The 18,141-nt window shown below is 37.0% G+C and overlaps 1 protein-coding gene and 1 long non-coding RNA gene across 3 annotated transcripts in view; one reads left to right on the forward strand and one right to left on the reverse strand.

Moving 5' to 3' along the window:
* The window catches only part of ZNF827 (zinc finger protein 827), a 106,117-nt gene that overhangs the window by 55,752 nt on the left and 32,224 nt on the right, over positions 1-18,141 (reverse strand). Inside the window, exon 4 of the mRNA XM_072406831.1 lies at positions 14,633-15,089. Coding sequence (XP_072262932.1) covers positions 14,633-15,089 — 457 coding nt within the window. The remainder of the gene's footprint in view (positions 1-14,632; positions 15,090-18,141) is intronic.
* Positions 9,625-10,949, forward strand: LOC140326889 (uncharacterized). Of its 2 annotated transcripts, none has more exons than XR_011919939.1 (2): positions 9,625-10,069; positions 10,769-10,949. It is a non-coding gene; the product is annotated as an uncharacterized lncRNA (long non-coding RNA). The 2 variants fall into 2 exon arrangements; XR_011919940.1 differs by having other exon boundaries at positions 10,793-10,949.

An 18,141-nucleotide genomic window follows, 5' to 3' on the forward strand; every position in this document is an offset into this window, starting at 1 on the left:
TTTAGGCAAAACTGAATACACTTTACAAAACCAATTTAAAAAAAAAAAGACACGGTATCATGACTTGCGGCTGTCATAACTGATGCATATCATCCTGAAAAGGAATTTCACTAGATAGCTGGATATTGACTGAAGCTATAAAAATAGATTAAGGGAACAAACAGAGGAAGGATATAACAATTAGTAGAAAAAGCATCAGGTCATTTCTTAGGTCAAAGAGTAAATGGAAAAAAATATCCAGAGTGAGCTGTTTCTTTAATTTAATCTCATGAAAAAGTCAGCAAACTAAGCCAGGATGACAGCATGATCATGATGTAGGACTGCTGCATTCTTGGCAAACCAAATAAGTATTGACTTAAGAAAGGAGCAGCTCCCTCAACAGGATGATATAACATTAACATGATCTCTGCACAGACTAGACAGCTAGATTTTAGATAGGAACACCAATATTACCAAACTGAATGCTTTAAACCTATGCTGATAGCATGAGAGATAGCTAGACATCAGGCACTTGGCAACATGCAACCGAATGTCAAGTTTCAACAGCGTGCATTTCAATGCTTTACCGACCCCAGAGTCTCTGAAGGATTAAAAGGCGAATATCTGTAGCCTTCATTGCACCCTGCGGTCTCTATGGTGAAAGTAGTTGGAGAAACCATAATGTGCAGGAGAGGCAGGGATTTACACATACAGAAATGTCAGATACCTGGAAGTGGCTGTGGATCAGCCATGTAGTGATTTTATTTTATAAACAGGTGTCTTAAAAAAATGTGTGAATGTTCAGATCTTGGTTAGGTTTTGACTTTAAAGGAAACCTATCATGATAGGGATTTGGCAGTAAGCACAATTGGAATAGGTCAAGTTTTTCCTTTATTCTTTTTAAAAATCCACTTAGGAGTTTTATCCTCCAAGGAGAAACTGATATGTGGGGTTTTAGTGCATGCAACCTATTGAAATGGAACCCAGTGTGAAGGCACACGACTGCTTTGCTTTCCAGACTTTCACTTCTATCTTAGTTCTGCATTACAGATGTCAAAGCAACTGGCAAAGAACTGGAATCTTTGCAGACTTTGATGTCATTAGATAAAGGACATGCATATAATGCTATTGTGGCCAAACAGATTGCTGTGATGACAGCTTTGTATTGAATACTCAGTCAAAGACAGTAACACAAGACCACCTTGGTATATTTACTTAACATTCCCATATATCACTGTGTATTTGTGTATAGTCTACAAATAGTGACTGACTAGTCAGTTAAATGAGCCTGGCTTACAAACTAGGTGTATTTGTTTTTTTCTGTTTTTTTTTTAATATTTTTTTTTATTTAGGCTGTTTATGTATCTTGCCCTCCTCCAAATAGCAGTCACAGATTAGGGGGAGACCTGTGGAAGAAGAAGACCTGTAAAGCTACATACATACTGTGGATAATTATTATGTGAGGCAAACAATTATGATCGCTATGAATGTATATTGAGCATGTGTACAGAAGTCCCCTGATGTTGGTAAAGATCCACTCCGGCGAATCACTAATCAACCAACCAAGGATGACTGCTGTTATTTCCTTTTGGGGAAGGGGGACATCGCAGGGCATCTCTCCCTCGTCTCCCCCTCTCCACAAGCCTGAACAACACTATGTGAATTGGGCTCGTTCATTCTACTGTGACTGGAAATTATCATAAAAGATAGTTTTCAGACATAGTAATTTGACATCTGTACACAGACTAAGTGTTATTAAAAAATGACCTATCACCACATTTGTAAGATAATACAAAAGCTTCACATATCCTAGGAGGCTGCATGCTGCTCCTTCTGCACATGCTCGAGAATGGGCATGTGTCATATAGAGCAGTGGTCGCCAACCCTTCGGACCCCTAAATTTCCGGGTCTTGGACCGTGCTCACCCGGGGTGCTGTGTGTCACTCAAAGGGCAGGAAACTTCCCCCAGGGCGACGTCATGATGCCAGAACCCGCTCACTCTCCCATTGCAGGTATGAGCCTGACCTCCCTGAGCGAGAAGGATCGAGGGCTTGTCATTGGGAAAGGAGATTTTTTTATTTTTTCCTAATGAAAGTTGCTTTTAGCTAGCAGCCCATTTGTATGGATTTCTGTATATTTAGCTTTAAGCTTTGCTAGCTGAATAAAACCTAACTTGGTGTCTCATTCAAGTAGAAACATTATCAACATCAACCATCGGGAAAATGCCAAATGACCAGGTCATAAACCTAATATAATTCTCTGGCAAACTCAAAACTTGCTTTGTGACACATTAATTGTTATTAATATTTCTTTTTTTACACAGTCTAATATAAGTTTTGGATAACCATCAATGTCACATAGTTCTATAGTACAGGGGTAAAAAATAAAACTAAAGAATTGAAAGGAATTGAAAAGCACATCCTATTTCACATACAAGATTGAGTGTACACGTTTACATTACCATCCAAATGCTGCATCCAAGTGAGGAAAATATTACAGATACATCCTTCAACCCCGGTGACTTTTTATAATGTTGCTAGGCAACAAAGCTTATAGGTCAGGTGCAGGGACCTTTAGTAAGTCACCATGAAATGGCTGGGCCTTTTGCATAAATGAAACACATTTGCATGTGTCTCCTGGCATATCAGTATTTCAATAGATTTCTCACTGTGCAATCTGATGTATAGAGTTCATTCTGACAGCTGGCTGTGACCTTTTGTATTCCACTATTGTAGAGAATTTAAAGACCAGTGTGATTTAATTTTCTTACTTGTGGATTACAGAATCTCAGAACTGTGGCAACAATAACAGTTCCATACATGTAGCTCCACTAAACAAATAGTTTTATGATGGAGCTATTCAAATGATCGTAAAAACAAATCTGTTGTTTTGGAACTAATGGTTCATTGTGAAGAACCGCTAAACTGACCGATTGACCTTACTTTTATTGCACAGAGTGATGAATATGGAAATTTACAGTCATATCTGCAATGATGTATGCAATTGCAAATATATGATAAAATCGTTTAGGCTGTTTTATAAGGTAGTGAAAAGAAGTGACTCAAGGCAAAAAGGTAAAAATCCTTTTAACTAATTTCTCCTACCATTTATCAGCCCTGCAAAATAAAGATATTGGCCACACAAACTGCAATTTGTACCTTTCAATTTCAACAACACTCAAACAGATTAAGGTAGATTACCACCAACACACAAGGAGACCACATTTTTAACACTATATAATATGTGGCTAACCATTAATTATAAAATAAAAATGTTTGTTAGTTTTAATACTCCCCCTCCCCTTCTGTCCACAAACTCCTAGGATACATACATCACATATCCCAGGGGAGGGCGGGTTGCTACTTATGTCCATCCCTGAGATCATCCATGTGTCATAAGGGGCTTACCTGGAATGTAAAAAAACAAACAAAAAAAAAAAAAAAACGGTAAAAACAAAGTGCCAATCTCTTTAATGCTCAGTGAATTCCCCCCCTTTTTTTTTTTTTTTTAGGAAGACATGTCACCCAATCTTGCACCTGCGCGGTACGAGTTGGGGTGAATTAAGAAGATGCCGGAAGAAGATGGGCGTGTCTGCTGTCCAGTCTGGGCCACAAAGAACAAAGTCAGGGTAGCGCAGGACCTACTCACGTTTGTGGAGGGATCGACAGCTTTACGCCTGTGAAAGGTATTTTTTTTTTGCACTAAAAGTTTAGCTTTAAGAAATTTCACATATAGACTAGAAAATGCCCAGTGATAAATTTTATTCATCCATTTAGATTGCAGGACCATTAACACCAGCGCTGACTGTATCCCAACATGTTTTTGAGGTGTGCTTCTTTCACTAGCCCATTTATTGGTGTACAACTCACTGACATAGACAATGCGGAATAGTTTTTCTTGAGGCATGCAAATTCTACATTATTGTGCATTGCAGTTAATTGAATGAATACATGCTGTGTGGCAAGGTGCTTGTGTACACAAGTCTTAACTGCATTTCTCCCTCACTGTAAAGTGTTCTTTTCTTCACATCTTTCTTGCTAGGAAACAAGCTTATACAGTATTTAGCTAGCAAAGTAAAGCTAATGTTCTATTTAGTGAGTAGGCTGCTAGTAAAAGGACACAATTCCAACTGAGTATGGCAAAATAAATGAAAATAACTAAGTGGCTATTATAGTTTATGATCATTTAGACGATTTAATTGTTATACTGGTCTCAGCGTAAAGTTTAAGAAGCATCTTTATTGTCACAGGAAGCTGACAAACAAGAGACCTTTCATTGAACATTTTCAAGGCATTTCATATCAAAAAGCCTCAAGAGAACCTGGATTAAAAGTGAATGAAATACTGAATAATATAAGCAATCTGTGAAAGTTGCAAATAACACCCCTACAAGATTTTGTTTTGGGTATTACACATTTTACTAGAGATGGGTAAATGTGCACGAGCTAGGCTAGACAAGTAAATTTTTTTTTTTAATTTACAGAAACAGTTAATAGTCGAGCAACATTTTTTTCCCACCAAAAGAACATTCCCAATATTGTCCATTGAAAAAAAAAATGCCGATCTCACTCATACTACATTTACAGTACGACACGTCACTCAAATCTCCAGCCTGCGCAGTTTGTGATCAGTTGACGTAGGAAGAAGGGAGAAAACGTAAGAAGAGTGAGAGACAAAAGAGGACAACAGGAGGGAACAGGACCAAATTGAGGCCATCTGTGGAGGAATCAAGGGCTCTGCAAAAGTTAAGGTAAGTGAGATTTTATTTTATTTTAACTTAAGTTTCACTTTATGTTTTGTTAAAGCATGATTTATACATCAACAATCATGTGAAAAGGAAAGTACATCCTTTTCCAGTTTTAAGGTATTATGTATCAGGACATTATAAATCATCTGGGCATTAGTGGGTTCTAATCAACCACAGGTGTAAAACAACATACAACAGAATTTACAATTCTATGGGGTGGAGCTTTGCAACACCTTAATTCTTTCCTTTTTTTAGTCTGTTGTAGATTTGCTGATGTGGTTTGGATCATTGCCCTGTTGCATGTTTTGGCCAAGATTTAGGGGCCTCTAAAATGGCCATAAAATATTTGGGTATACAGAGGAGGTAATGGTCCACTCACTGACTGATGCCATGTCATGTGGTTGCAAACAGCCCCAAATCATTACACCTCCAACATCATGACTAACAGCCAATATTGGGTGTTTTTGCTGATATTCTGTGTTTGATTTTGTCAAACATGGCACTGTGCATTATGGCCAAACATTTCACTTTAGTCTTGTCTGTCTGTCTTTTTTTAGGAGAGAAGGGGCTTTAATTCTAGCAACTATTCCAAACAATCCATGCTTGTACCACCATGAACGTTAAAATGTAACATGCGAACAGAGACCTGTAGAGTATGAGATGATGCTTTTGCTAAGGTTTTTTTTCTAGCTATTTTTCTGACCTTGGGGTGAATTTGCTGGGATATCCACTCCTGGGAAGATTAGTAACTGTCTTCAATGTTTTCTATTTGTGAATAATCTTTCTTAATCTACAATTATAGCTTCTCCAAGATCATTACTGATAACTTTTCCCCTTGACATTGTGTTAACACACACCTGAATGCTCCAGACCAACAAACTGCCAAAATGTCTGCTTTTATAGACGTCACACTTGTTGATAATCATTTATCAAAGTGCATATATATATATTTTTTTTATGTATGTATATATAAATATATTATTATTATTATGTTGTTTATCTGAGGTTTTTTTTTTACCTGATTTTAGGATCTGCTAGGTCTAGGAGGAGATGATTTTGATGTTTTGATATGCAAATCCTTAGAATTAAAAGAGAGTGTATATTTTTATTGTGACTGTGTGTGTGTATATATATATATATATATATACACAAAAAAGAGTCTGAGATCAGATTTAAAAATGCAGAGTGTTCAATAAATATTACTGGTTTGAAAAAATTATACATAACCTATTGGATTAAGGGTACATTTGCATGTTAAAAAGTCTAGAAACGCAGAAACCAATTAAATGCTATATCTAATCATAGTTCACATTTAGATAGTCACCTCCCAGTTCTTTTTGACTTTTACATTTCTCCCCCACTGTCTAAAATATGATCTTTATAACCACTGAATCCTCTCTCCTGCTGCATTCAAAGGTCAAAGAAGCTACACTCTCTAAGGAGCAAGGGACATATGAATACTAAGCTCTTCCAGGAACAGAGCACAAAGCATTAAAGAAAAATTCACAGAACAATATACTTTGTAATATTTCCAGCGACAAGTCATTTAGTTATGACATTTAGTAAAAAGAAGCTTGTATTCTCCAGTAGCCAATTACCATCCTTTTAAGACTACTGTCAATCTTATAAGGCTTCTAATGGTATTTGTAATCATCAAAGTAACAAAAAAAACTCAATTTCAACAAACATCAAAATAGTTTTATTTGAAATTCTCTATATACAACTTTGTTACTGTTTGATTGCTTCTCTGACTAAAGTGGATGAGTTATATTTTTTTGCATGAATACAACTGGTTAACATGATAAAAATATATAGGAGATTATAAACCTGCAAAATTATTAAACATTGAACTGAAGAAAGTCTATTCTTTAGAGATGAACAACATCCTTCAAATGGTGTATCGTTCTTTTCACAAAGTGTTAGTGAACTGTTTCCAACTAGGCACTCTTAGGCTCTTGACAATGCAGAATGGGTATTACAGTTTTGTATTTCACCATTGTACATAACTAGTTTACATTTGATGATTTAAAACATTCAGTACACGTAATAATAACCCTGCTGATCTTAGTCAATTTTAATGGCAGTTATAGTCCCAAAAAATTTACAATCATTAAACAATATTAGGACTTGATGTAAATGGTGAGATGACTCCTCTTTTACCAGGAACAAAGGGTAAAGGTATATGAAACATATAAACCAAGAGTGTGAATCTAAATACACATCAATGTGTCCCCTCCTGGCTTCAATAGCTCAGGAACACTTCCCAGCAAATGAAGCAGAACTGGGGTCAATTTCTATGCAGCTTGTTGTTTTTGTTATATTTTAGATGGTTTACATTTGTTTAAGTTGCAGGTAATGAGGGTGCCAATGTCTTCTACAATATCTATGATGGTGTACAAAACTCTGTGTGTGCGCAACTCTCACTTCATACAATCCTTACAGTAGCCATAACAAATACAGCTGCCTTTGTACCTTTGGGCTTCAGCAACGCCTGAACTGCAATGGTCCACATTCAGATGCAACTCCTCTATTTGCTAAATCAGTGTTTCCCAAACTGGGTTCCATGGAACCCCAGAGATGCACCATGGGTTAATAGGGGTTCCTTGAGCAATGAGCAATCTGTGTCAGTTCAACTGACACCAATTATGTTTTTGGCTATGTGTAAGGGTGACAATCTTTCCACTGGCCAGCAATGTAACATTAGTTTTCCCACTGACCACCACACTGTACTGTGAGCTGTGGATATAGATATTGTAACAGGGGTATCCTAAGACCTGAACATTATTTCAAGGGTTCTCCATGTTAAAAAAGGTTGAGAAAGGCTCAGTTAAGATTATATTACATTCTGTAATAATATGTATTCTATACAGCTTATCAAGGACATCATCATCAGAATGAAAAATAGTGCTTTATTTCATCATCTCAGGCCTGTTGTGACAAATTTTCAGGGGAGCAGGCCTACTGACCCACTTAATTTTATTAATTATATTTATTGCATAAAAAAGCTTAAAAATATGATGCAGAATACTAAAAAGCAATAATTGTTCTCCAAGCACATCTTACTACTTCTGGTATCTCTCCTTTCTTTTTAGGAATAATAGAAGAGACATACCAACCTAAAACTTCTACAGCAACTTCAGGATCAGATTTTTTTAGTACCACGATGCAGCTTTATAACTTTCTTTGACATAGTTAGTATATTTAGTAGATTTACCATCAGAATTAAGCAGTATTACAATGTATCCCCTTTTAATAGATGTTCGTCCTTCCATTTAAATCTCATTTTTGGTAGATGATGGAAAGTACACCATTTAAGTGTTTCTTTTACTGTCTCTAGAACACAACTAAATTCTTAGATCTGTCTTCACAAAGTCAAACTTTTAGAATATCTAAAGCAATCAGTATATCAGGATGTTTCTCAAATCAAGTAGAGTAAATAACTTAAAATGGAAAAACGAGATAAAACTTTTAACCTAATCTATATCCATATATTTATACCATTTGATAGCACTGCAGGGATATAGTGATAACACAAAGTGGGTCTAGCAAAGTCAGTACAGTTTCCCACTTATTTGTTGAGAACAGGAGCATGTATAGCTCATTCCAGTGGTATATCTAGAACTACAATTTGAATATCAGTACCTGTGAAAGAAGTGAAGAAATTACATTACAAGCGTCCAGTTTTCCACAAGACACGTAGTTGGAGATAGTGTCTACTGTATATATTGACTCAGCAAAGGTTGGTCTTATATTTCATAAACAACAAATTCACAAATGAACACTGCAGAAATTAAAACACCTATTGTTAGCAAGTGTGGAGAAAGTCCAGGGTCCGTGCAAGAAGAATTTGAACTGACAAGCCCTATGGGATATAAGAAGGATGTGATGGCCTCACAGCACCACAACTGTGGAAATATTGGTTTTGGGTGGAAACTTGAAAAGATCCTTTACGTTTGTTCAAGATTAGCTTTGATCTAATTTCTAAAGTATGCAGTACGAACAGATTTAAACATCTTGGAGACTGCTGTGTATGAAGAGAAAAAACAGTATTTTTTACATAATTACATTTTTATTTTGTACAGTGGTACCTTTCTTGATATGCAGGCACATCTCTTACTCAAAACTTGTTGCTGGCCTGAAAAGACCTCATAGAAAATTTTTATCACATGCTCAACCATTCAAAAATCAAAGCTATTAAAATCTGCATTCACTTCCTAACTGCCTGTGGTAGAGCTGGATAGTGAATCAGTGCTCCAAGGCAGTTATGGAGATTACAAGAACACTTATATCACACACACTAATCACAGAGCAATTACTAATCCTGCACCAGCCTCTGGGCTCCCTTCTAGCACACCAAACCCAAGGAACCATCAAGTTACTTAGAGGATGATCTATTATTGATCAGCATAGTAAAGCTAACAGAGCTTTTTTCCAGGTGAATTACACAACCTTACAACTTTTGCTTTATTGTACTGTAAAATGATTTATTCCTATAATAAGAAATGGGTGCTAAAGGCTTGCATGTTATTCCAAGCGTGGTAAAACACAATATCCTGAAAAAGAGTTTTATTTATTTAAAAAAGGGACATGACTCATTACTATTTTTAAGCCTAATTTTTTTTCTTTTAGCTAAAGTAGGAAAGAGTTAAAACCCGTTTGTCTATTATTTTGCAACCTAGGTTATGTTGAGGAGATTTTTCCTATATTTACTTCTCTGAAGCAGAAATGTTGGACGAGATCGCTATAAAAAGAGAATTCCCCTTTTAAGCCAAGTGCACTCGTGCAATGGTTCTCGTCCGATAATTGGCTCAGGGCTGATATCGGATGAGAATCTTGCGTGTGTACAGTGTGTACGACGAACGATCATAATACAAGTAAAGGGGAGAGAGTGCAGCAGGGTGCCGCTTGGTCATTATCCACCTCCCCTCTCCATAGAGCTGAACAGTGCTGTATGGACAGTGCCGGTTTATTCATCATGCAGTCTTTGGAAAGTATCCAATTTCCACTAAAAAAAGGTATCCAAAGACATGCAGTTAAGTTAATTGGTTCCCCCCCCCAAAATTGATGTTACACTGTGTTAATGACATATGACTATGGTAGGGACATTAGATTGTGAGCCCTTTTGAGGGACAGCTAGTGACATGACTATAGACTATGTGAAGTGCTGCTTAATATGTCGGCACTATATTAATACTTGTTAATCATATTATCCTCTGTTCCAGCATCAACAATAACATTTTGAATTTCCTATCACTTTCTGATTTGGAGAAGACAACAAGACAATTTGAACTCTTGTGATTGAATTGCAGATGAAAAGGTTCACTTTTCAGACAACAAATAAGAGGTACCAATTCTTGTCATACAGTATCAAAAACTAAAGGACTTGTAACCTGTTAAGAAGTAACAGACCGGCACCAGTCCTAACACAGGATTCACTCTCAATAGCAGTAGACGAAAAGTAGATTCTGACTGAGGGATGGAGTGATCAGTTAAGAATGAACAGTCCAAAACCTGCCTGCACTCATTTGAAGCACCCCGTCCTAACAACTTCCAGTCCACAGCAATAAAATGAATTTAATATGGGTACAGATATTCCAGGGTTCTTCTCTCAGCAGAATCAACAATGCCCTTACTAGTAGTAGTATTAGTAGTAAGTAGTAACAGTGAAATGGATTCTGGATAGTACCAGTGGAGGGCATATAGCATTGTAAGGCAGCCAAGAATGCCGGCACCAAAGATGGTTTCCAGAGTTCCCTGCTTCTTCTTGTTTGCTCATTGTTGAAGTTGAGAAATGTGGGGGAAGGAACTTTGTAGAATACATTTTGGCCCTGTCTGGAAGCACTAAATCAAGCAATGATTTGTGGGTTGAAATTATGATCGGACCGAGTTACAACAGCAATACTACTACTTGTTAAAGCCTGGCTACAGAAAAAAAAACACATACACTTTCGATGGGGTTAACCCAACATAGCAGAGGGGTTATATGCTCATTTTGGGCGGATGTTAAAAAAGACTATTACTTACCTTATCTCCTCACCCATAGGGTTTATCTTCTGTGTCCCTGCAGCCTCTTTCTAAGGTGTCCAGTACTGTGGTCAAGGAAGTCATCCCCTACAGTGAGGGCTTATCCAGCACCATTGCTGTGTAATGCAATGTAAATCAGTTCTGTAAGTATTATTTGTTCTTTTTCTTTTTTGGACTGAAGAAGTATTCTTTTTTGATCCCACGACTATGCTAACCAGCTGGTGTGAGCTTGCAGAAGAATGTCTGTGCTACTTCTATTACTGCTGGCTACAACTTTACTGTAACTGCATAACAGCCAAATTGGTTTTGCCCACACTACAGGACCCTAGACTCTGATTTGGATACATGTGGTGGTAGAAGTGACCACTGAGGATACTGTAAGCTATATTAGTAATGATTGGGGACGCCAATATCAGTGACTGCTAAAGGGGGGTGCCAGAGATCTAAACTGGTGCCTGTCATACACTATGAAATTTTCCCTGTTGACTGGTGAAGACGCTTGGAGCTATACTAGTAACTGCCAGAGACACTAAAAGCCTTACTGGTGACTAGTGGGAGACAACGTGATCTATACTGGTCACCCCTGGAGACACAGATCTTTACGAGTCACTGCTAGGGACACTGCAAAACACTCTTTACTATCCTGAGGATATTGGACAGGACAGATCTTTAGGCTGAACACTGTTGAAGTCATGGGAAGAGTACATTTTATATTGGCTAATTCTGGGGTCATTGAATGTGACCCATCTTTAATTTGGTCCTTGGGGACCTTAAGGAAAATGGACAGGACTGATCTTTATACCAAACACTTTTGGAGACACTGAAAAAGACAGACTTATATATTGGCCACTGCTGGGAACACTGGACAGGACACATCTGTATAAAGAGCTTTACTGGTCCAGTGTTCTCCCCAGCCCCTTTTAGCTGGGTGCACCACCCGGGACTTTTCAGTGACCACCCAGCATTAAAAAATGGGCTGCCACGCGCATACAATTTCTTACCACTCGGCTTTTATGCGTTAAACCCTGTGGTCACACTGGATAGGACTAATTTATACTCATTTCAAACACACACTCAAGGGCTCATTTTGAAGTGTATTCGGGATAACACATTTTATTTTGACTCCTTTCATCACATATTATATATGATAAAAATGTTATGCATCACAGACAGGAAATGGGTTGGAACGACTGAATGAAGCCAAATTTTTAATTTTTTCCCATAGCAGCAAACAATATTTTCTCATTTGGCACAATGGGCACTTTAAAGGCCCGCACATTCTGTAATGAAATGTGATAGGTGACAAATAACAGAGCCGATTATTACACTTCCTTGCCTTGTAATAACAGATTTGCTGGCAGGATGACATAATATTTTAAAATGAGCTATGGCAACAAAGACAGTTCAAGCCCTTAATATATATTAAAAAAAAGAGCTTTTTATTGTACAATATGGCTATACATTTGTAATATTTCATTGATTTTACCCAGATCTTCCATCACTATGGTTGAATTCGGGACACAAGATGTTTGTGTAACAAACCAAACCAAAGTTATTCCATAATGGTTCCAGACCTGGAGGTCTGGAGAGGAAGAACCTAACACTTCTTTATGTTTTATCCTTCTACCTCAATTCGGTCTTTTGTCTCCACATTACTCAGGGGGTTGTTCGTAAACATTCAAGCTTTCAGTCCATCTCATTTTCAGTGGTCGGAGAGGATGAAAATAATGCATAAACTAGGTCAGTTATCTGTATCACTGACTGGCAAATATAATAATGGACTAGGGATAACATTCATCTGATTCAAATGTTTGCTTGATTTCTATAGGAATAGGCCTTGTCCCTTTTATGACAAAGAACATGTAATATACAAGGATCTATGCAAATATTTTAAGCAGAAGCGACATGCTAATATTAACAGTAAAGGGGAAATAAATGTCCTAAATAGGATGTAGAGATGGACTCCATTGACAGAAGCTTGGTGTATATGGCTGTGTTCTTGGTAATCAACCATTTAGGCTTTTTTTCTGATATAGTTTAAATATCAACTCAGACTTATTCTTTTTCCCCACCTAGTGCCTTTTTAATGATAGTTTAAATACACATATGAAGAATAACTGATTAATAAAGGTAAAATCATCATATTTATGTGTCAATGTGTATAATCCACAGTTTAGTTTTTACATGTACACAAAAGCAGCAATATTTGTTTACCACATACGTAGGCTCTACTTCCTGTCACTGCACCGCTTGTATGCCTTGCCAATTTTTCTAAAGCAAATTGCAAGTCTACCAGGCAAGGTTGGTCTGATTAGTTCCAGATGGGCACCTCCCATTTAAATGATGGTTTTTAGATCTCTCGAGCTACAGTGGAATTATTTCTAGCTATAGTTTACATCTCTGCTACATCTCATAAGTCATAACAAAGGTGTTATCATTATCATAATGAAAACTTGGAACAGCTACAGTTTAGAAGAAATGCATTTCATGAAAAGGTTTTCACTGGAAAAGGTATTTCAGTGTCTGGTGGGGAAGTAAGCAAGTTATTTAAACAGCTACAAAATGTTAATAAAGCTTACAGTAGTAAAGTACAGTTTTTTGTTTAGTTATGTAGGTTATGGGAAACTTGGAAATATGTACATGTATAGCGTGTATATGAAATATGTGTGAAATATGTAAGAGAGAAAGAAAGTTAAGTGCCTGTTGAACATTTAGGATCACAGCTTACCTAGCCTTCTGGTATTTTCTAACCCTGTGTTTCAAGCTAAAATCCAGTACCAAAGGCAATGGGCAAAATCAATAACAACAATACCAGACACAAGCAAATACAACATCAAAAACTTCAAAGATGCACATATAATATAAAGTTCATCAAAAAAAGCATGTCTTTCAGTAGTGTTACACACATCCAGTAATTATTTGTTAAAGTCTGCAGTATTGGATGCAGACATTTAAAAAAATGTCAAACACTTTCATTTTATAATTTGAATGTGTGGCCCAGAACACAAATAGCAAATCTGCTTCTGTAATGCCAGTCTAAAACCAGCCATATATTAGAAGAACAGGACACCCAACATTTTCTTCTTGGGTAAGGACTCAGACCTAAATCAGATTTTGGGTCTGAGAATAAAACCCATTTTCCTCTAAAATCCGGAAAAGATGCAATGATATGCATCATTGGCATTTAGCATTCCTTCCAAATATACCTTTAGGTATTATTAGCCAGGTGCATTGCATGGCAATTACCATCAGTGAGATTTAAAATACCATTTCAAGGTAGATAACTGGCAATGTAATGGCACCTTTACCTCAAATTAATAAATATCTTTAGAAAAAATTTGAAGGAAAATTGAAGGCTGCAAAGCCATGGGCAACCCTATATCATATATGGTAGACATGTCCCTGTATACAGGGTTTCTGGGCTGTGGTTTACCGCTGTACCATTTTAATTCTTCACATTCATTTGAGCCCTGACCCTGGAGAGGCACCCATTTTAGAAAGGTCGGAATCCTACCAAAACAGCAGACTATCCCAATTTCTCATATTTTTTGTGCCACTAAATAATGATTGCAAGGTCCTGGAAGTACCCGAACTTATGCTCACATACCCTAGAACATTCATTTACTCATTGCTTTACATCTGAGGCTTTAAAACCGTATATTTGTATTTTCTTATATTGTGATTTCAGATGTTAAGTGCCACTCTGAGGATGGACTTTCTTGTCACTTGTTATGTCTGACTCTTTTATATTACTTTGTATTTTGTTATTCAATTCTGTTTTTATTGTTCCTATTAAAAAACAAAACAAAAAAACAACAAAATATTTTTAACAGAAACATCAATATATAAATAAAATATTAGTAGATTACCATGTTATGCATACCTGATAATTTCATCAGAAAATCAGAAGCCATCTTGACGGAGATGTCTTGGCTGAAAAGAGATGAGGGACATGTAACAAAGTCTAAAGAATCTTTTAGCTTCATACTGCTGTTGCTGTTGGGTCTGTCATTGAAGGGCACCACAGAAGGACAGTCACTGTCTTTTGGCTCCTCTTTAATAGGTAGTGAACTGGCAGGTACAGAACTGATCTGGCTTAAGGGTTCAGTAAGAATGGAGTTCTGTCCAGGTGAGGTACTTCCCTCATCATGGCTTCCCAAAGAGTTATTAAAAGGAGATCCTTTTATGTCGATATCATTGGGCTCTTCCTTCACTTTGGCCTCTGCCCGCAGGAAGTGCTGATGGCAACGCATGTGGAGTTTTAAGCTGAAATGGCGTGAAGAGGTGAAAGGGCAGAGCTGACATTGGAAAGTTTCTCCTCTGTCCTGATGTTGATGGACCTGATAAAGTGTTCAATAGGTACAACACATTAGCTATCTTGGACAATGTCACATACAATATTGTCACTTAAGTGATTTTATATGATGCCCTCCTGCAGTTATTAAATGGCTATATTCTACAATTAAAAGAAAACAGGTCTTTAATTTATATGACTGGCCACCCGCAGAAAGATTCTAATGGCAGTTGAACATTGGTAGTTGGGCAATTCCCACGATTTGTTTAGCACTGGCCCAACAATTTTACTTTTGTGCAACTTTTAAATTATAAACTGTGCATGACTTAGCCCACCCTTACTTCACTGCTCAGTTTTCAAGCAACTTCTTTTATAAGCCTAAAATGTATTTATATTCTTTATTAGTCTTTTTATCTAACAAAACTAGTTCTGCTTTTTTATCTGGTGGCTATGCTTTACCTAAAATAACTATGAACTGCAATGATTACATATTAGTTTCATGGCTGACCTGTGGTGCTGTTTTTGCCTTTCCCATCTGCAATATCCTGCAGCTTTAGACCTCCTGCTTGCCATATGACAAGTTAAAGAAGTGGTTTTGCATTTACAGTGTACAGGAAAGAGGAAGCTGAAAGTGAGCTGCATTTGCCAGCTTTAAAATCATGACTGGAAAAACTTTTCAACCAAATGACAGAGATAATCTTTAATAATAAATTAATAACTCTCCATCGCATAATAGAATACTTCATCACAAGTATGGCCTGTAACTCTCACATGCATAAACAAAAAAGCATACTATAGCAAATAATAAATATAAAAAACAGTGTAAGTAGCTGATTTTGACTTGGTATCTTCCTAAACTTTATTTAGAGCCAGGACTGCTAGAAAGTTTAATCCAGGAGTGGGCAAACTTTTTTACCCAGGGGCCACTATCTGACCTAAAATTTGGCAGACGGGCCGATGAGAGAGTGGGCGGGGTTATGCATCATGATTCCACTTAACGTGGCGTCATGATGGCATAACCCCGCCCACTCTCCCATCGCAGGCTCAGATCGGGGGACGTGTTCCTCGGCTCTGACCAATGCTCCCCCCAGCGGGGTCCTTCTCCTTACCCTGCTCGCGACGGCACTGGCCAGAGCCGGGGAGCACCCAAAGGGCTGGAGAAACATTCCTATGGGGCTATTTACGGCCCACGGGCCGTAGTTTGCCCATGCCTGGTCTAATCTGTGGTGCTTTATAGAAGGTGGAAGCAACAAAGGGATGGACTCATCAGTTCACTGGTTTTCTGTTACGTTTCCAGTCACAGAGTGGAGTATTGGGACAGCCATTAAGTATTACTGGCACACAGCACAAAAAATTCAGGGCTCTACTTTTGCTAGACAGGGCCATGCTGCACCAGAGCTGTGTACATCTTTGCACCAGATGTACATATATACATACATATAGGAAGACAAAACCATTCTTTGGCAGGTAAAAGCATTGATGATGCATTTTATGATATTAAGGAATTTTCCTGGAATTTAACAACAAAAACAACTAAACTGGTTTGTGTTTTTTACTGCTAGGGCTACAGAAAAGTGTACATTAATAAATTAATTTAAGTTAATTTGCAGATTATCCAAAAGACTTATCTTGCATGAATCCAAACATATTAGTTTTCTTTAGATAAAATGACACCCAAAAAACCTAACCAGTTCAAACAGGTATCACTGGTCTCCCAGGGGCCCCCAACATCAAACTAGGCTCAAACTGAAGCATTTGCTGTTGCTTTTAGCAAGATTCAATAGAAGAACAAAACCAGGAGAAAAGAAGCACAGCTTTGGTTTTAAATATACCTTAGCGTTACTGTCTCATAAAACAACTACTTTGATCTCTTTTCTAACAACAGATCTGCATGTCAGGGGAAGTGAGAGTCCTGAGTGAGGCAAATACATCTTCTTTTAGCACAATTAGACATGCAGATGAAATATATTCTGAATTCCAAAATCTTTTTTTTGAACAATTATGCTGTAAAATCCATTAACCCCTCTGTACGTGGTAAAAATAATCCATACAGCAAGGTAGGGATACAATAATCAAGAATACACTACATTGAAGCATAAAATGGCCTTAAAGCAACCTGGATAACCAATGTATGAGTTTCAGGACTGCTATATTTTTCTATGCACGAATACTTGTACAAATACCTAGACCTATGCATTTCTTTTTTATTATTTTATACTTACATTTTGTGTATATATATATATATATATATATATATATATATATTGTATTTGTTTCCTCATTAAAAACACTATAACCTACCTTTAGCAATGTTGCTGGACTAACCAGGTAGCCAGGCAGCAGAATTATTATGCAGGATAAGTCTTGTAGTATTTTATCCTAATTGCTGTATAATAACGTATTGTACTGGAACTGAATGAATATAAGCGCAGTAGTCCATATACAGCTTGTTAAAGCAGCTACTGATTTAGAAGTAAAAATTTACCAGCATTTATTGAGCACCCAGCTAAAAGGTATTAACTATAGGGGGGGGGAAAACTACCTGGAAAATGCTTCTGTGAACTCTGATTCTTCCGGGATACTTAGATGTTGCATAGTATTTGAAAGGTTGTCAAACCTTACTGTTTTCTAAATATACGTTTGCTGGAATACTGCATGTCAGAAGATAGAAAAAAGTTACCAGAAATTCTGTCTATAACAGGGTGTCTGTTTGAAGCGTCCATTTCTTCCTGGATATCAGTAACAGACAAACCAGAAAGTTAAATCACTAGAATAAAAGAGCCTGGAGTGAAATATTTCAGGTTTAGGTGGTTTAAAATGTAAATTTAAGTCTGCATATCACTTCCTCAAATAAAACTGGAAAGTAAAAACAAAAATAGAAAGGCCTACGGAATCTATTACCACATTCTTAGAGAATATTAATTGTGTTTGCTATTTAGCTAACATGAAAAAAGAATTTAGATTTGTAGCAAACTTGCATAATTTTGTTTATGGTATATCATTTTTAATCTACCTTATTAACCAAGTAATCAACATAACTGAAGCCTCCATAGTATTTACAAAAGCATACAAACTGAATCATCTTCCAGCAACAAGGA

The sequence above is a fragment of the Pyxicephalus adspersus genome, chromosome 3 (genome assembly GCF_032062135.1).
Source record: "Pyxicephalus adspersus chromosome 3, UCB_Pads_2.0, whole genome shotgun sequence".
Lineage (NCBI taxonomy): Eukaryota > Metazoa > Chordata > Amphibia > Anura > Pyxicephalidae > Pyxicephalus > Pyxicephalus adspersus.